General features: G+C 44.0%; 1 protein-coding gene across 5 annotated transcripts; it reads right to left on the reverse strand.

Moving 5' to 3' along the window:
* Positions 1-413: 413 nt before the first annotated feature.
* Positions 414-16,015, reverse strand: PRXL2C (peroxiredoxin like 2C). Of its 5 annotated transcripts, none has more exons than XM_032164620.2 (6): positions 15,758-15,989; positions 15,379-15,447; positions 12,486-12,539; positions 12,217-12,322; positions 6,714-6,845; positions 414-2,720 (listed from the first exon to the last, which is right to left on the reverse strand). In XM_032164620.2, the coding sequence occupies exons 1-6, from the start codon at positions 15,947-15,949 to the stop codon at positions 2,593-2,595; spliced, it is 681 nt and encodes a 226-aa protein (XP_032020511.1). In that variant the 5' UTR covers positions 15,950-15,989; the 3' UTR covers positions 414-2,592. The 5 variants fall into 5 exon arrangements, with proteins under 5 accessions (XP_032020511.1, XP_032020513.1, XP_058301825.1 ...); XM_058445842.1 differs by lacking the exon at positions 414-2,720 and adding an exon at positions 2,749-3,750 and having other exon boundaries at positions 15,920-16,015; XM_058445841.1 differs by lacking the exon at positions 414-2,720 and adding an exon at positions 2,749-3,750 and having other exon boundaries at positions 15,812-15,989.
* Between the last annotated feature and the right edge of the window lie 4,749 nt (positions 16,016-20,764).

A 20,764-nucleotide genomic window follows, 5' to 3' on the forward strand; every position in this document is an offset into this window, starting at 1 on the left:
CTGCAAGCTCCGCCTCCCGGGTTCACGGGTTCATGCTATTCTCCTGCCTCAGCCTCCGGAGCAGCTGGGATTACAGGTGCCCACCACCACGTCCCGCTAATTTTTTGTATTTTTAGTAGAGACAAGGGTTTCACCGCGTTAGCCAGTATGGTCTCCCATCTCCTGACCTCATGATCCGCCAGCCTCGGCCTCCCACAGTGCTGGGATTACAGGCGTGAGCCACCGCATCCGGCCCACACTTGGTATAACTGTAATTGAAAAAAACATCTACATATAACTGGACCCGTGTAGTTTGAACCTATGTTGTTCAAGGGTCAACTGTATATAATTTTTGTGTAAGCTTGTGATTCAGCAGTATTAAGTCTAAAATCAGCAAAGGTCACCTTTAGTATATAAAAAAAAGCACAAAATAGTTTAAATGAGAAATTTCATTTTTATTGAATAAAAACATTATACAAACATGAAGGTATATTCAAATATTTGAATACATTAGCTTTTTTTGTAACTTTATATGCTTCATATAAAAGTACTGAGTTCAAAGCAGTATTAAACTTGCTAATCATTACCAAAATTCTGATTCTGCTATACTTTTCATCAGGATTTCTGGACACTTCCCAACTAAATATATTAAGATTCCAGAAAAACAGGCCAGGCGCAGTGGCTCACGCCTATAATCCGAGCACTTTGGGAGGCTGAGGCAGGTGGATCACCTGAGGTCGGGAGTTCGAGACCAGCCTGACCGACATGGAGAAACTCCATCTCTACTAAAAAATAGAAAATTAGCTGGGCGTGGTGGTGCATGCCTGTAATCCCAGCTGCTTGGGAGGCTGAGGCAGGAGAATCGCTTGAACCCGGGAGGCAGAGGTTGCAGTGAGCTGAGATCGTGCCATTGCACTCCAGCCTGGGCAACAAGAGTGAAACTCCATCTCAAAAAAAAAAAAAAAAGATTCTAGAAAAATAAAAGATGACAGCAGTCTCCCAAATAAGAGCAGTTTGGGGGTGAGAAATAGCAGTTCTCTAGGAATGCATAACTAAACCATAGTGTACATTTAAATTACCAAGTTTTAAAAAAATTTAAACAATTCTTGGCTGGGCATGGTGGCTCACGCCTGTAATTCTAGCACTTTGGGAGGCCGAGGCAGATGGATCACCTGAGGTATGGAGTTCGAGACCAGCCTGGCCAACATGGTGGAACCCCGTCTCTACTAAAAGTAGCCAGGTATGGTGGCGGGTGCCTGTAATGCCAGCTACTTGGGAGGCTGAGGCGGAATTGCTTGAACCAAGGAGGCGGAAGTTGCAGTGAGCTGAGATTGAGCCATTGCACTCCAGCCTGGGTGACAGAGCAAGACTCCATCTCAAAAAAAAAAAAAGGCCGGGCATGGTGGCTCACGCCTGTAATCCCAGCACTTTGGGAGGCCGAGGTTGGCGGATCACGAGGTCAGGAGGTCAAGACCATCCTGGCTGTTACAACACAGTGAAACCCCATCTCTACTAAAAATACAAAAAATTAGCTGGGCGTGGTGGCGGGCACCTGTAGTCCCAGCTACTCGGGAGGCTGAGGCAGGAGAATGGCGTGAACACGGAAGGTGGAACTTGCAGTGAGCCGAGATCACGCCACTGCACTCCAGCCTGGGCAACAGACTGAGACTGCGTCTCAAAAAAAAAAAAAAAAAATTCTTGTAGTTCCCTTTCAAAAAGCACACCGACCATATTTTTAAATACGTATCTTAAATATCTAAAACAATTTTTTTCTCCATAGCTCCCCCAACCCCCCAAAATCCTAGTGAAATGGATAGCAAGTATGTAGTTTGAGAAGGTGCTGTGGACGCTGGCTATATGTGAAATGTTCGGATTGCCACACTTCCTCTGAGTAAAGCAATTAGGATGGAAAAGTGGACTGCAGCTTATATAATTTTGCACTTTTGTGAAGGTTGTTATGTGGCATAAAATTGTCCTATAATGTTTAAAGACCTTTTCCTGGCCCTACAATATTAATCATGCTCATTATATAACAGTTGGGAAATACAGAAAAGTACACAAAAGAAAATAATAACACTGTAATCTTAACACAGAGATACCTACTGGCAACATTTTGGTGTTTATTTCCTGTCTTTTTCCTAAGCGTACAAAAATACAAATATATACATATAAAAATGCAGTTACATTGTTGACAGATTTGATATTTTGCCTTCTTCACTGAATACAATGGTCTTGTGTTGCTCTCCTGTCTTTATATATTCTTCGTCAGAATTTATATTGCCAAAAAAAACTTTCATTGACTGAATATACCACAATGTAAAATAATTTAAAGAGTATTTATGATTTTATAGCTTTTAAAGTTCTATTTTGTATATTCATTTTTGCTATTTTGTATAAAATGTTAAAAGCTATAAAATGGAAGTATATATCACATTTTGACAACTGATGCCTCCCAGCATGCAATTCAACTGGTTCAAGCCCCCTTTATGCTTCCCTAACTCCTCAAAGGCTGGGAAGGGACAGCAGGTTAGACACTGCACAAGGATATTACACCCAGGCATTGAAAGTCACATTCCAAAAGGTCCAGTTGAAAGTGACTGAGTGCATTTTAAGTCACACATGGATAACTGAAGGTCTGTTTGTAAAGTTCACATGCTGAACTCCTACAAGCTGTAAAACAGAGTTGATAGGTTTGTGATCCAACCTATTCCTATCGCGGTGTATAAAATGGATGTTGTTACCTAGAAGAGAATGAGAATAAAAGGCTGAGGCATAGTATTATTCATCAGATTTATTGCTTACTAAAATCAAGGAAGCTTTTCAACCTTTAATTAGTCCAAAGGGAAAAATTAATTACCTGGAGTGTATTATATTCTCTATATAATGCCATAATAATTTTTAATCAGGGTAATAAAGTATGACAAGGATTATGGTTAAATAAGAGCGATACTTGATGTTTTATGAGATCCAAGGAGAAAGATTTTTAAATTATAACCTTCTGTTAGGTTTTATTAAATATAATTAAATAAAATGTCCTGTCAGATGGGCAGAATACGGAACTCACATAGACACCAAGCTGGAAAATCACATCTGTTTCTTAAATCTAATAATAGAATAAATATAATAAGGAAATAAATCACTCACTTCAAAAAACCCACTCCCAAATACTGATTTAACAGGCCATCTGTATTATAACCATAGCCCAAAAGAGGCTCTAAAATAAGGCCTTAAAAGACAATCAGTTACAATACACTTAGATGTTCACAATCCTTACATCTGTTCAAATACAGATTTTATAATTTATAATCATAAATTTACAATCTAGTTTCTGTTTGATTCTTGAACTCAAGACTAGAATTTTAACTTAAACCATTAGATTAAGTATATGAGGCATGTTTTCTTTCTTTTTTTTTTTTTTGAGACGGAGTCTCGCTTTGTCGCCAGGCTGGAGTGCAGTGGCACGATCTCGGCTCGCTGCCAACTCCGCCTCCTGGGTTCAAGCGATTCTCTTGCCTCAGCCTCCTGAGTAGCTGGGACTACAGGCTTGCACCACCACGCCCAGCTAATTTTTGTATTTTGAGTAGAGACAGGGTTTCACCAGGTTGGCCAGGATGGTCTCGATCTCCTGATCTTGTGATCCGCCCACCTCGGCCTCCCAAAGTGCTGGGATTACAGGCGTGAGCCACTGCACCCGGCCATGAGGCATGTTTTCTAAGCACAGCTGGCCTTCTACATCCATGGGTTCCGCATCCTCATTCAACAAACCACGGACTGAAAATATTCAGGAAAAAAAGGATAGCTGCATATCTGCTGAATATGTACAGACATTTTTTTTCCTGGTCGTTATTCCCTAAATAGCACAGTACAACTATTTACATTGCATTTGGTATTATAAGTAAACTAGAGATGATTTAAAGTGCAGGGGAGGACATGCATAGGTTAGATCCAAATACTACAGCATTTTATGTGAGACACTTGAGCATCTCAGATTCTGGGATCCACTGCAAGTCCAGGAACCAATCCACCATGGATGCTGAGGGATGACTGTATGGTCCCAAGTTGGCACACAAATGATGCTCTCCATGTGCTCTTTCTTCTTTACTTATTTTTTGGGACAGCGTCTCTGTCTCTCGCCCAGGCTGTAGTGCAGTGGCAAGATTTTGGCTCACTGCAACCTCCACTTCCCAGGTTCAAGCAATTCTCCTGCCTCAGCCTCCCTACTAGCTGGGACTACAGGTGCATGCCACTATACCCTGCTAACTTTTAGTAGAGATGGGGTTTCACCGTGTTAGTCAGGATTGTCTCGATCTCCCGACCTCATGATCTGCCCGCCTTGGGCTCCCAAAGTGTTGGGATTACAGGTGTGAGCCACCAAGCCCAGCCCACGTACTCTTTATTCTTACACAACGGAAGATGTGGACAAATGATTCAGAGACATGGAGATAAGGGACTCAAAAACATCCCCTTTTGGGTCTGAGGATGGAAATAAATTGTTCAGAAATATGGCTAATGTCATTCTGGGCTAATGCATAGGATTCATTCTCATTAATCAGGGCTTCTTTTTATAACGAATCTAACTGTTATAAATTCATGAGAGGGAGGGAAAAGGAGATTTTGGCTATAATGTTCCAGCTGCAAAAAGCCCAAAAGTCATATTACTCAGTCAAAACCCTCCTTCTAAAAAATATGGTATTGGCTGGGTATGGTGGCTCACACCTATAATCCCAGCACTTTGGGAGGCAGAGGTGGGCAGATCATGAGGTCAAGTAATTGAAACCATTCTGGCCAACCTGGTAAAACCTCGCCTCTACTAAAAATACAAAAATTAGCTGGGTGTGGTGGCAGGCGCCTGTAGTCCCACCTACTCGGGAGACTGAGGCAGGAAAATCGCTTGAACCCAGGAGTCAGAGGTTGTAGTGAGCCGAGATCACACCACTGCACTCCAGCCTGATGACAGAGCAAGGCTCCGTCTCAAAAAAAAAAAAAAAAAAAAGGCATTTATGAAAGTAATTATTACTTGCGTAACTCTTATAAGCTGTGCTCATTAAGCAGACAGTTTTAAAAAGGAAGAAAAAACAAAAAGATGATCTTACAACATAGTGATTTAGGCTTTTGGGCCCTGTCTGATATGGGTGTTTGTCCTTTGCTGCAATGCTGGAACACAGTAGAGATCTAATAAGTTACAATACACTTAGATGTCCACAATCCTTACATCTGTTCAAATACATCTGTTCAAACACATAGCAGAGACGAGCCAAAGCAATCTCAGGTGGTCCACACCCATCAATAAAGTTGCTAACAGTGTGTGGCTTATAGTCAGACCTCAATCCCATTCTTTTTTATTTTTTGAGAGGGAGTTTCCTTCTTGTCACCCAGGCTGGAGTGCAGTGGCATGATCTCGGCTCACTGCAACCTCCGCCTCCCAGGTTCAAGTGATTCTCCTGCCTTAGCCTCCCAAGTAGGTGGGATTACAAGCATGCACCACCACGCCCGGCTAATTTTTTGTACTTTTAGTAGAGACGGGGTTTCACCAAGTTGGCCAGGCTGGTCTCGAACTCCTGGCCTCAAGTAATCCACCAGTCTCAGCCTCCCAAAATGCTGGGATTATAGGTGTGAGCCACCATGCCCAGCCTCAATCCCAATCTTATGGGATGAGCTGTCCCTAGCACTGACTTACTTGCTGACACTAAGTAAATCTCCTAGTTTTGTTAGGTATAAATAACTACATGGATTCCTTTCCCTTTTTTTTTTTTTTTTTTTTTTGAGACAGAGTCTCACTCTCTCACCTAGGCTGGAGTGCAGTGCTGTGATCTTGGCGCACTGCAAGCTCCGCCTCCTGGGTTCATGCCATTCTCCTGCCTTAGCCTCCTGAGTAGCTGGGACTACAGGAACCCGCCACCATGTCTGGCTAATTTTTTTGTATTTTTAGTAGAGACGGGGTTTCACCGTGTTAGCCAGGATGGTCTCGATCTCCTGACCTCGTGATCCACCCGCCTCGGCCTCCCAAAGTGCTGGGATTACAGGCATAAGCCACCGCGCCCGGCTGGATTCTTTTCTTGAAAAAAAAAAAAAAAGCACGTGACGATTTTCCCCTATTCAGAAATGTTCATCTCCACTGAACATTCCTAAATAGCGGAGTGTGACAGCCATATACAGATCGCCAGCCCACAGGTGACTGTGGGAAATCATCCAGGCATGGGATGATGGGCACGCTCATCAAATACATAAACATCAAAATACACAGAAGCCTTTGAAAACAAAAGATGCCCCCCTACAAAAGCACAGCATCCTGACTGTAATGTCAAGATGTCCATTTGTACAGGGTGTCTGCTTTATGAAGAAAATGGTGGCCTCTGGGCCAGGCGCGGTGGCTCACGCCTGTAATCCCAGCACTTTGGGAGGCCAAGGTGGGTGGATCACAAGGTCAGGAGATCGAGACCATCCTGGCTAACATGGTGAAACCCCGTCTCTACTAAAGATACAAAAAATTAGCTGGGCGTGGTGGCGGGCACCTGTAGTCCCAGCTACTTGGGAGGCTGAGGCAGGAGAATGGTGTGAACCCGGGAGGCGGAGCTTGTAGTGAGCCAAGATTGCCCCACTGCACTCCAGCCTAGGTGACAGAGCGAGACTCCGTCTCGGGGGGAAAAAAAAAATGAAAAGAAAAGAAAATGGCGGCCTCTGAACTTGTAAAAGGCACAAGACGTCTACTGCTGAACCTGGGCTTTGATACTTACCTGGACCTAAAATGAGGGTTCCACCTTGCTGAGCTGGGTCTCCTTGAAAATCAAAGAGAGGGCCAGTCACTGCCCGCCACAGGCTCCGAAGGCTTCCTGAGAGTAGATTTGATTTTACGTGGGGGCTCTGTCCTGAAATGTCGAAAATTGTCTTTAAATGTCATTTTATATTCAATTTGATATGAAGAAGATAATGTATTTCTAGAAAACATTCTCTTTCTTCCTTCAAGGAATGGTTTCTCCATCTTTTACCATCAACATTTTGGCTCAGATCATTCTTTGTCCTGTGCGATATATGGTGTTTTGCAACATCCTTGCCTTCTACACCCACTAAATACCAGTGGCACCGCTTACCAAGTTGTAAAAACCAAAAATGTCTTCAGACAATGCCAAATGTCTCCCAAGGGAGAAAGGAGTAAATGTCCCAGTTAAGAACTACTGCTTTAAAGGAAAACGTGATGACGGACCCACATCATTTTCCGCCACAGAAAAATGTCAACTATAGACTTCTCAAATTAGCAGTGCTTTCCATCTTAATTCCCCATTTATACTCTGTTTAGTCTCACTTATTAATAGGCAGCTACAGTCTTTTTCAAGAGACATTGTGACACACACTGCTATGTGTTGGTCAAAACCTGTTTCCTCTTCCTGGGCCCACAGCTAAAGTATATTTTCCAGTCTTAGTTGCAGTTAGGCAAGGCATGTGACTATGTTATAAACAATGAATGAAATGATCTGTGCTGCTTCCAGGCCAAGCTCCTCCCACAAGTGATTCTCATGTTCCTTCTACATTCTTGGAAGGCTTTGGTTGAAGGTGGCAAAGCACAAGATGGAAGGTGCCAGGATCCCGGAACTGCTGCTCAAGAGGAAAGGCATCCAAATAGAAAAACCGTTCTTGAAATTTTTTTTTTTTTTTTGAGGCGGAGTTTCACTCTCGTTGCCCAGGCTGGAGTGCAATGGCGCGATCTTGGCTCACTGCAACCTCCGCCATCCGGATTCAAGCGATTCTCCTGCCTCAGCCTCCCAAGTAGCTGAGATTACAGGCATGTGCCACCACACCGGGCTAGTTTTCTATTTTTAGTACAGACGGGGTTTCTCCATGTTGGTCAGGCTGGTCTCAAACTCCTGATCTCAGGTGATCCGCCCACCTCGGCCTCCCAAAGTGCTGGGATTACAGGCATGAGCCACCGCGGCCGGTCCTGTTCTTGAAATTTAAGATAAAAAGAAATAACCTCCTACCACGTCATGCTACTGAGACATGGAGGCTTAGCTGTGACAACAGCCACTGCAGCTGCCTCTTCACTTCTCCTTCGCTGTCAGTTTTCTATTTCTGTTATCACAGTGGCTGATACTTAATTTCCACTTCATTGGAGCAAAGAAACTCAGTCTCTTTATTCTCGTTGTAATTAATTTTTCTCCTATCCTTGCCATTTATGTCTTACTTTTAACTTTTTATTTCAATGACTATGCAGCCTTTGGCCTGCCTAATTTCCTAAAATTTCCAAATACCTATTATTTCTCTTCATCTCTTCAACTCTTTGATTTCTTCCATGTTTACATTATAATGAGCATTTATCTTACCAAGAAACAAATACAGGCTCACTAGCATAGAGACTTGAGTAGAAGATTAAGTTTTACTTTGTTTTTTAAGAGACAGGGTCATGCTCTGTTGCTCAGGCGGAGTGCAGTGGCACAATCATAGCTCACTGCAGCCTCAAACTCCTGGGCTCAAGCAATCCTCCCCTGTCAGCTTCCTAAGTAGCTGTGACCACTGGTTCATGCCACCAATCCTGGCTAATTAAAAAAATTTTTTTGTTGTTGAGATGGGGGTCTCACTTTGTTGCCCAGGCCGGTCTCAAATTCCTGGCCTCAAGTGATCCTCCCACCTCCGCCTCCCAAAGTGCTGGGATTACAGGTGTGAGCCACCATGCCTGGCCTTGAATTTTACTATCTTATAGGATTCTATATGTGAAATAAATGCTCAGAAATCCAAACTCTCTCCTTATTTTTGGGGAAAAATTCAAAAAAAAAATTTGAGACAGGGTGTCAATCCGTCACCGAGGCTGGAGTGCAGTGGCACGATCACAGCTCACTGCAGCCTCAACCTCCCAGGCTTTAATCAATTCTCCCGCCTCAGCCTCCCGCATAGCAGGGAGTACAGGCACGCACCATGCCCAGCTAATTTTTGCATTTTTTTGTAGAGACAGGGTCTGGCCATGTTGCCTAGGCTGGTCTCGAACTCCTACACTCAAGAAGTCCTCCCACCTTGGCCTCCCAAAGTGCTAGGAATGAAGGTGTGAGCCACCACACCCAGCCCAAACTCTCTTCTTATGTCCAAAGAAGGCGTCAATTAATATTTCAGAAATTTTAGAAATTCAACTTGAGATTCCATAGCCTAGAACTAAGTAATCTTTGTTGTCAAGCACAATCTAGTTTTGCCAGTTTGAATTTAATTCTTTTGTGTCAAACTCGTGTTTTTCAGTCTTCTACAAACCCAGTACTCCCTTGTATGTAATGGCTTCATTCTTATTCTTCATCTTTATAAAATAGGCACCATTAATTTTAAATTGTAATTGTATAGTATATTTTTAGTGCCTTAGTTTTCAAGTAAGACTATTCTGAGACTGATTTTGAGATTTATGCTTTATGTTTTTTTAGGGAGAAACCTTAAAAAAATTATTTTATGAGAACCTAATATTTTGTTTGGCAATGCAGTCCTTCAACACAGGTTCAAGTAGTGAAGATTTGAATACACCCTCTCTTATAATTACAAGCATATATTCAACTTAGTATTCATCTATTTACTTTGCAATTCCATATCTTTATTGTGACAATGAATAGTGAGGTGTTACTAAAGTGAAACTCACAGTTTATGTCTAAAGTGCTAAATTTTGTTTTTGAGACGGAGTTTCGCTCTTGTTGCCCAGGCTAGAGTGCAATGGCACAATCTTGGCTCACCGCAACCTCCGCCTTCCGGGGTCAAGCAATTCTCCTGCCTCAGTCTCCTGAGTAGCTGGGATCACAGATGTGCACCACCACACTGGGCTAATTTCATATTTTTAGTAGAGACGGGGTTTCTCCATATTGGTCAGGCTGGTCATGAACTCCTGACTTCAGGTGATCCGCCTGCCTTGGCCTCCCAAAGTGCTGGGATTACAGGCGTGAGCCACCGCGCCCAGCCCTAAAGTGCTAAATAATTAAACAGACCTTACACGTGTTGAGACTCTGTTACAGCACATGAAAACTGTGTTCCAAAAAGTAAGGTTCACAATCTATACTGCTATGATTTCCTATACTAAAGAGAGAGAAACAAGCAGACTCTATGTTTATGCCAGCTCATCATTAGTTCTGATCAAGTTTAGGTCTTTTTCTTTAAAAACATCTATAAAGGAGCCGGGCACGGTGGCTCATGCCTGTAACCCCAGCACTTTGGGAGGCCGAGGCGGGTGGATCGCCTGAGGTCGGGAGTTCGAGACCAGGCTGACCAACATGGAGAAACCCTATCTCTACTAAAAATACAAAATTAGCAGGGCATGGTGGTGCATGCCTGTAATCTCAGCTACCCAGGAGGCTGAGGCAGGAGAATCGCTTGAACCCAGGAGGCGGAGGTTGCAGTGAGCCAAGATCCCACCATCACACTCTAGCCTGGGCAACAAGAGTGTAACTCTGTCTCAAAAACAAAAAACAAAAAACAAAAAAACCCATCAATAAAGGGATCATGCAACTCTGCCTCACAAACAGCTCCCAGACCCGTCCCCTCCTCTCTATTCCCTCTGGAGGCCTTGCCATTTCTTTCTAGCTTATGTCTGCCCTACAACCCTGTCACGAATATCACTGGCTCTGGTTTGGCCAGCTCCAATCCCTGCTCCACATGGGTTCTATGACTGTCTCACTTCTCGGCTTCAAACACTTGTATAATTCCCTAGCTGCTTCAGAATTAATCCAAACTCCTTGGCACATTACCCCAGGCTCAACACGAACTGGCTGTAACTTATCCCTTGGCTCACACCAATTCCCCTAACTGGGTCTTACACCCTGGCCAGAGGCAGGGACCTGTATTTTTCTGAAGGAGTCATGTTTTCTCATGCCTTTGTGCTTTTGCACATGCTACTTTCTGTCTACAGCACCCTTCCCCACCCTCACTTCACCCAGCTAACTCCTTTCAGAGTGAGCTGAGACTTCATCTCCTCTGAGAAGCCCTCCCAGATCCTACTCCACTTAAATTGCTGACAAAGGAATTTCTAGTCAGGAATGCCTCCCTCCACCACTGGCCCTTAGATGGTATTGTAATTAGCTGTTTGTGCCTGTCTCCCAGAGTAGATGATGAGTCTGCATGGTGGGGACTAAGTATTTTATCACTGTCCTCCTGGGAGCATCCAACACAGTGGGTATCAAACAAGAGGTCGATAATATTTATTCAAAATTATTGATTTTTGTTTGAATTGAGTTCTCTTATCTGGCATTTCAGAAACACACATAAGCAGTACAACTCAAGTTTTCTAAGCTCTATTAATTACAAGGAACTGTGGCAAGGGCAGAGAACACAGATAATGTAAAGATGAATAAACATGAAACTCTTCAACTAACTATACTCTCTGGTCCCCTTAAGTGCAGTAATAGAGTATATAATGAAGTGCAGGGTGCGTGAAAGCAACAGGGAAGCAATGATTTCTGCTTGAAGAGTGATTCAGAGCCCCTTTCAGTTGGGTGATTTCAAATGATAAGTGGGATTTCCTCAATTAAAGGAGATGGGGTATTAAAGCCATGGTACTGAGGTATAAAATTATGTGAACTTAATACTACTTTTCATTTAATTACAAAAGTAAAATATACTTGTAAAAAATACAAAAGCCAATTTTCTCACTCCCCTCCTTGAGGTAAACACTACCGTATCTTTTAAAACCTATTTCATTATGTGCGCGTGTGCACACACACGATCTTTATGAAAATCCTTTTTGTTTTCACAAAAATGGAACCACATTGAAAACACTTCTGCAACTTATTTCCATTGAATAGTGCTTTGCTAACAGCCTTCCATGTCATTACACCCAGAAAATGAATCCTCTGGAGCCTGGTGTATCTGGACCACTTATTAGAATAATAAAAAGCAGCCTGAGGCTGGGTGCAGTGGCTCATGCCTATAATCCCAGCACTTTGGGAGGCCGAGACAGGTCAGGAGTTCGAGACCAGCCTGGCAAACATGGTGAAACCCTGTCTCTACTAAAAATACAAAAAATTAGCTGGGCGTAGTGGCAGGCGCCTGTAATCCTAGCTACTTAGGAGGCTGAAGCAGGAGAATCATTTGAACCCAGGAGGTGGAGGTTGCAGTGAGCCGAGATCACACCACTGCATTCCTGCCCCGGCAACAGAGTGAGACTCCATCTCAAAAAAAAAAAAAAAAAAAAAGCCTGATTTATGAATTGACCATGTTTCCCTATGCATATATACACAAATATGAAAATACACCACCAGTGTTTTCTATTTGAGACATGTTATGTCTTACCTGAGGAGGCAATTTCTTCACCTCTTTTCATTCCCAATCTTTTATAAATTTCTCTCTCAGGATCGACATAGATTTCATGAGAATATCCAGTCAGTTTGCAAAAAGGCTGAAAAGAGAGAATGGTTGGAATTTTTACAAGAACAAATGAAAGAAAAGTAATGATACTCTAACTTCAGCCAATTTAGCCTACATTTAGTGGTTTAAATAATGTAATTTTTATGTCTGAAACAGATTTTATTCATTAGTCTCCCAATGTGCTAGATATTTACCTCAATATGATGGTAGGATGACTGTCCAATCACTATAAGGGTGACATTTGCTTCCTTAGGAGAAAAAAAAGGACATGTATATATCATTAGAAATTATGCATGTTTTATACAACATCCCTTAACCCAACTCTACTGTTTCATTCTAATGCCACCTATAGGCTTCTAGAGGAATGGAATAAACAGCAAAATTGTGTGAGTTAATGCAAAGATATGTATGGTAAAATATTAATTCAGATGCTTCTTTTGCTAAGTAGGAATTTCAAGACTTACACATAAGACTTAAAACTATAAAACTACTAGAAGAAAACTACAAAACTGCTACATGACATAGGTGTAAACAATGATTTCTACGCTGGGCGTGGTGGCTCACGCTTGTAATCCCAGCACTTTGGGAGGCCGAGGCGGGCAGATCACGAGGTCAGGAGATCGAGACCACGGTGAAACCCCGTTTCTACTAAAAATACAAAAAAACTAGCTGGGCATGGTGGCGGGCGCCTGTAGTCCCAGCTACTCGGAGAGGCTGAGGCAGGAGAATGGCGTGAACCCGGGAGGCGGAGCTTGCAGTGAGCCGAGATTGCGCCACTGCACTCCAGCCTGGGCGACAGAGCGAGACTCCGTCTCAAAAAAAAAAAAAAAGACAAATGGGACTGTATCAAACTAAAAAGCTTCTGCACAGCCAAGGAAACAATCAACAGAGAAGACACAACTCACAGATTGAGAGAAAATATCTGCAAACTATACATCTGATAAGGGGCAAATATCCAAAGTGTAAAAGAAATTCAAACAACTTTGCAAGAAAACAACATAGCCTGATTAAAAAATGGACAAAGGGCTGAGCATGGTGGCTTACGCCTGTAATCCCAGCACTTTGGGAGGCCAAGTCAGGTGGATCACCTGAGGTCAGGAGATCGAGAGCAGCCTGACCAACATGGCAAAACCCCATCTCTACTAAAAATACAAAAATTAACTGGGTGTGGTGGCACGTGCCTGTAATCCCAGCTACTCTGGAGGCTAAGGCAGGAGAATCACTTGAACCTAGGAGGCGAAGGTTGTAGTCAGCCGAGATTGTGCCACTGCTCTCCAGCCTAGGGGGCAGAATGAGACTCCGCCTCAAAAAAAAAGGCCAAAGATATGAATAGTTCTCAACAGACATACAAATGGCCAAGAGATAAATGCAAATATGCTCAAAATCACTACTCATCAGGGAAATACAAATTAAAACTACAATGAGATATAACCTCACACTTGTTAAACAGCTATCAGTAAGATGCAAGATAAGCATTGGTGAGGATGTGGAGAAAAAGCAACTTTTGTACACTGTTGTTAGGAATGTAAATTAATACAGCCATTATGGAAAACAGTCTGGAAGTTACTGAAAAAAATTAAAAATAGAACTATAATATGATCCAGCAATCCCACTACTGGGCATTTATCCAAAGGAAATGAAATCAGTATGTTGAAGAGATATCTGCACTCCCATGTTTTATTACAGCATGATTCACAATACCAAGATATAGAAGCAACCTCAGTGTTCAACAATGGATAAATATGAAGGAAATGCGGTATCAGCCGGGCGCGGTGGCTCACGCCTGTAATCCCAGCACTTTGGGAGGCCGAGGCGGGCGGATCACAAGGTCAGGAGATTAAGACCATCCTGGCTAACAGGGTGAAACCCCGTCTCTACTAAAAATACAAAAAATTAGCCAGGCGTGTTGGCGGGCGCCTGTAGTCCCAGCTACTCGCGAGGCTGAGGCAGGAGAATGGCTTGAACCCGGGAGGCGGAGCTTGCAGTGAGCCGAGATTGCGCCATTGCACTCCAGCCTGGGCGACAGAACAACCCCGTCTAAAAAAAAAAAAAAAAAAAAAAAAAAAAGAAAATATTACATTGTATCCCATAAACACATACAATTATATATGTCAATTTTTAAAAAGAGAATAAAAGGATATGCAGAGGAACAGTCAAAACATTGTTTTCAAAATTATATAGTCAATAATATTCTCCCCAAAGACATTCTTTTTTTAAAACTTTGTGGTACAGTTATTTTTTTTTTTTCTTTTTGAGACAGAGTCTCGCTCTGTCGCCCAGGCTGGAGTGCAGTAGTGCGATTTTGGCTCACTGCAACCTCCGCCTCCCGGGTTCACGCCATTCTTCGGCCTCAGCTTCCCGAGTAGCTGGGACTACAGGCGCCCGCCACCACGCCCGGCTAATTTTTGGTATTTTTAGTAGAGTCAGGGTTTCACCGTGTTAGCCAGGATGGTCTTGATCTCCTGACCTCGTGATCCGCGCGCCTCGGCCTCCCAAAGTGCTGGGATTACAGGCGTGAGCCACTGCGTCGGGCCGCACAGTTATTTAATCAATGTTATTTTTTCACATCCTGATTGATAAGGTCTGCTGAAAAAACATCTGTTTTATAAAGGCTGTTCAATGCCCTCCCTCAAAAAGCTCACTTGGGCACAAACCTATCTGTGCCTGAAGAAAAACAAGTATGTGGCTGTCCTAGAGACATGGAACTTGCAGCCTATTAACATAAACATTTGCACCTTTACGATATGTTAGTATTTTCCCATAATGAGCAGCTATTTGGAGTGTAACAAAAAATAAAGGGAAGAAAATAACCATTTCCAGCATTTGTTTTAGGGCATTATCAGTTAACATTTGAGAACAGGCACTAGGTTACCAGGCAACACCACAATTGTTAGTACGTTTACCACCAGGCAGCATCCAATGAGTTAGGGTAGAAATAGATCTCTGACGTCTCACTCCTTTTGGAGGGACGAGGGTGGAGAGAGGTGCGGGGAGGGGCAATCCGGGCTGCTGGAGCCGCGTCCTACCCCGCCCCGCTCGCAAGGTCGGCAGAAGCGGGCACTGGGCCGCCCACGCTCGGAAACTCACTTGTAAGAAACTCTTGGGGATTCTGGCCAGATCCTCTACGTATTCCTTGCAGATGTAACACAGGAAATGCTGAAAGCCGAAACAGCAGAAAGGGCAAGTTAGTAAAGCAGCACCCTCGGGCCCCGAAGGATCCCTGTACTTCGCCGTGCGTGACGCGAGCAAAGGCGACGCCCGCGGGGCCGGGACCGGCGGCCCGGGCGCCCGGCGCGTGGGAAGCGGGCCTCGCCCTCACCCTGCCCCGCCCTAGCTGGGAAGCGGCCACAGCTGGGCAGGCTGCCTTCCCGTTTCCGTCCTAAGAAGCAGGAAGCGCGGCTCGCATCCCGGCAGCATGCCTGGGACCCTGGGCCGCGCTTCCCTTCCAGCCCCGCCGCCCGCTCACCCGCACGAACACCACCACGGCGCGGCGGTCCCGGAACAGCGCGCCAAACGGTACCCGCTGCCCGCAGGCGTCCAGCACCGGCAGCTCGGCCACGGCGGCCGCCAGGGGCTGCCCGCTGTCGGGTCCGCTCGGGGCCGGGACCAGGGAGGCGCCGCCGCTAACCTGCCGCGTGACCGGGGCGGGCGCGGCCATGACGCGGGGCGGCCGAGGGCCTTGGTCCGCTCTGCCAGCGCGGAGCGGGGCGGGGCGCGTAGAGGTTGGGCGCGGCGGGCGGGGCGGGGCGTGCAGAGGTGGGGCCTGGCAAGTCACGGTTTCCGCCGCGCGGCGCGGGCCTGGGAGCTGTCGGAGTGAACCCCGCGGGCGGTTCTGACTCAGCTCTTAGGGTAGGGGACAGAGAGAGAAAGTAAGGTCTATCCAGGGCGAGCAAGCGTCATTGAAAAGAAAGCCGCCGGCGCCCTCCGTAGCCACCTGAGCGGATGTTCTCACCTATTCGAGAACTAATGGGTATATGTGTAAAAGGTGGGCTAGGGCCGGGCCCACGTTTTGTACACACACAGGCCGGGCCTGTATCCTAGCGACTTGGGAGGCCGAGGCGGGAAGATCACTTGAGACCAGCACTTCGAGACCAGCCTGGGCAGGTAACAGAGGGCAACGCCATCTCCATTTTTTAAAAAAATAAATAATAAAAATAAATAAAAGGTGAGCTGGGTGGGATGAGGATGATGAAGTTAGATGGCTTAGCAGCTGTTTTGTAGAAATCCCACACTTCCAATTCAGTTTCTCCTGGGGTGGGTAGGCAGGCATAGGGAAATCTGGGGATCTCAGCCTTTGTGAGACCAAACTGGCCCTGGATTTAGAGGTTCGTCTTTCTCTGGGATTTCTCATGGGTGCTAACCGTGTGTCCAAAATTTCCAGAGCAGGACCAGATAACATTGCAGGCTCTTTGTCTTCATAAGTTTACTCACCCTTGTGTATGGATTTGGGGTTCAGAAAGTACATCCTTTATCTATGGCCTTTGTTGAGTTGAGGAATATTTACGGGGCAGAGTGCTAGGCAGGTCTGTGTGACTGATGTGACTCTGCCACAAAGTGCAGGAAAGGCTGATGCTGCATCCTCTGGCTTTCACCTGTGTGAAGATTTTATACTTTATTGAGCACACATTAAGTGCTCTGTTTGAGCAGCTCTGCAGTGTGTTTAGAAAATTTTAAGCGTAGATCTGTTTGTAAGTCAAGATAGTTTCTTCTGAGATAGGGTGTTGATGTGTCGCCCAGGCTGGAGTGCATTGGCACGATCATGGCTCACTGCAGCCTCTACCTCCTGGGCTCAAGCAGTCCTCCTGCCTCAGCCTCCCAAGTAGCTGTGATCACAGGCATGCACCACCATGCCTGGCAAATTTTTTTTAGATTTGTTTTTGTAGAGACAAGGGCCTCCCTATGTTGCTCAGGCTGGTTTTGAACTCCTGGGCTCAAGCAATCCTCTTGCCTTAGCCTCCCAAAGTCCTGGGGTTACAGGCATGAGCCACTGGGCCTGGCCAGGAGCTTTATGAGTTTTTGAAAATAAATGCATGACCAAAGTGCAGGCTGATGAATAGCACTCGCAACAGGCAGTTTGCCAGATGTCACCAAATTTATTGTAAGCAGTGTTTTGGTAAGCAGAAATTGATATACAGATAAGAATGGTGGTATTTTGGCAGCTCTAATTAATTGCTGATATCAACGAATGAAAAATTTTCTTTGACGTTACTGCTTTCAGTGTCATATTTCATGTGAAATAAATTACAGGTTAGACAATTTCACTTTCAAACACAAAGAGCCACATGGCTTAGTTTTTGCAGAGTGATGAACTCAGACATCATCAAAAAATAGTTTTGGAGGAGGAATAGTAGCCATGCAGAAATGCAGAAATTAGAAGATGTTGTCTAGAGAGCATCCGTACATGACTGAATGAGACACTGAGAGATGAAGTGCCTGTGACAGTTATCAACTTATTGCTTCTCAGCTCCAAATTAACCCTTCACTATATACTCTGTGACAATGGACAGATTTCCTCTATGCATCTAACCTTTGCAATGGGCGATATATTAAGCATTTTCAATAGACAGTGTTGGTAGGACATTGCAGGAGGAAGGAGATTTCAAATAGCCCCTCGAGGGTAGTGGGTGGAGCTCTGCCTCTGGCACTTTACCAGGATACACACTTCCTTGGCAACACTGCAACTATTGGCTGTTCTAGCAATAACCTAGCACCTCACTTGATGTGAAAACTGGAACTTGAAAGCACTCCTAACTCCACTAGCAGCCCAATTCCTCACCTGTGCTCCCAATTCCTCACCTGTGCCCATCGAGCCACTGCTCTCTGTAGAGCCGTTGGCTCACCTGTACCCATCACCATTCCCTCTGCTCTCATGCCACTGCTTGCTGATGACCTATGCCCTGCCTGCATTCTAGTGCGTTCCTTTCTGCCTTTCCCTTGACTGTATATACCAGATCCAGCCTGGGCAAGCCATCAAACTTCTACACAGTAGCTATCCAGTAGGCTGAACTATACCTGCTCCAGTCAGATCTGAAACCCAAATTTGGGGAAGGGGTCCCTTTCAAGTGTGTCTTCTTTGAGTATTTGTCCTTAGCCATAGGTTCCTTTTATTTTCTAGACACACTTTAATCAGAGTTGTTGTTTTTTCAGAGATGGGGTCTCACTATGTTTTCCAGGCTGGAGTCCAGTGGCTATTCACAGGTGCTATGACTATAGCACACTACAGTCTCGTACTCCTGGCCTCGAGCATTCCTCCTGCCTCAGCCTCCTGAGTAGCTGAGACTACAGGTGCATGTCATCTGATCAGAGTTTACTCATTCATTATATTAAACTTTCCCTGTTTAACCTACAGTGTGGTTTAAATCTCATTATTGGACCCAGACTGATACAGCACCTTTAGATACTATGATTAAGGAAAAGTAAATGTAAACTATTACTGTTTCCATTCTGTTATTATTTAGGAATGACCTGCTAATATTTGGTGGTATAACTTCGTATGTCCATGGTTTAAAATAAATCAAAGAACACACACTGAAAAATACAGAGACAGCACTACATGTGTGTAGAGTTGCCAAGGTAACTACTGTGTTGCCCAAGGAAGCCTCCTCCAAAATATCTTCCGATAAGTCCAACTAAGAGATTCAACTGCCAAGAATACAGCTCTGAGGGGATAATACAAACAGTGTGTACAGTTTTTCTTAATTTGTTAATTTTAAAAAATATTTCCCCCTTTTGTGGTAAAATATACATGACATAAAATTTCCCATTTTAACCATTTTTAAATGTATAATTCATTGGCATTAAGTACATTCACACTGTTGTGCAGCCTGCTCCATCATCCATCTCCAGAACTTTTCCATCATCTCAAACTGTAACTCCATAATCATTAAACACTAACTGCCCATTCCCTGCTTACCTAACGCCTGGCAACCACCATTCTACTTTTTATCTCTATGAGTTTGATAACTCTAGTTATCTTGTATAACTATAATCATACAGTATTTGTCCATTTGTGATTAACTTACTTCACTTGGCACGATCTCTTCAAGGTTCATCATTGTTGCAGCACGTGTCAGGATTTCCTTCCTTTTTAAGCCTGAATAATATTCCATTGAATGTATCTACCGCATTTTCTTTATCCATTCATCTGTTGATGGACATGTGGGTTGTGTCTGTCCTTTGGCTATTATGAATAAAGCTACTGTGTATGTGGGTGTACAATTCGTTAATTTTTTGAGTGTTGTATTAGGGATCTCCAGAAGAGAACCAGACCATATATATCTATATATCTTTCTCTATAGAGAGATATATAGATGTATATATCTCTCTATATATCGATATATAGATCTATATATCTGTATGTATATATCTCTATATATAATATATATCTCTATATATAGAGACATTTTATATATATATATATATATATATATATAAAAAATGGAGAGAGTATGTGAATTTATTTATTTATTTATTTTTTGAGATGGAGTTTTGCTCTTGTTGCCCAGGCTGGAGTGCAATAGCGCAATCTCGGCTCACTGCAACCTCCACCTCCCAGGTTCAAGTGATTCTTCTACCTCAGCCTCCCAAGTAGGTGGGATTACAGGCATGTGCCACCACACCAAGCTAATTTTGTATTTTTAGAAGAGACAGTTTCTCCATGTTGGCCAGGCTGATCTTGAACTCCCGACCCCAGGTGATCCACCCGCCTCAGCCTCCCAAAGTGCTGGGATTACAGGTGTGAGCCACCGTGCCCAGCTGAGAGCAAATTTATTTTAAGAAACTTACTAGTGATTGTCGGGGCTGGCACATCTGAAATGTGTAGGGCAGGTGAGCAGGCTGGAAATGAAGGTAAGTATTGATGTTGCAGTCTTGAGTCCTAATTTTGCACAGCAAGAGGCCGGAATCATCTTGCAGTTTTGAGAAGTGCTTCTTTTTCAGGAAACCTGTCTTTGCTTAAGCCTTCTCTGATTGGATGAAGCTCACCCACATTATGGAGGGTAATCTGCTTTACTCAAAGTCTACTGATTTCAATGTTAATGACATCTAAAAAATACCTTTATAACAACACTTAGACTAGTATTTAACAAAACTACTGGATATCATGTCCTAGTCAAGTTAACACATAAAATTAATCACCAGTCTATCTCTTGTCAACTTGGCACCGGTACACATCCCCTAAAACTACACTTAATCTCCATATAAAGATAATAACAAAGTCATACTTCTGCCTAACAGGATACAACTATCTGGCATAGAACCGAAAATGCAATGGCCAGGCGTAGTGGCTCATGCCTGTAATTGCAGCACTTTGGGAGGCCGAGGTGGGTGGATCACCAGAGGGCAGGAGATCGAGACCAATCTGGCCAACATGGCGAAACCCCGTCTCTACTAAAAATACAAAAACTAGTCGAGTGTGGTGGCAGGCGCCTGTAATCTCAGCTACTTGGGAGGCTGAGGAAGGAGAATTGCTTAA

Source organism: Hylobates moloch, unplaced genomic scaffold (genome assembly GCF_009828535.3).
Source record: "Hylobates moloch isolate HMO894 unplaced genomic scaffold, HMol_V3 SCAFFOLD_10, whole genome shotgun sequence".
NCBI lineage: Eukaryota > Metazoa > Chordata > Mammalia > Primates > Hylobatidae > Hylobates > Hylobates moloch.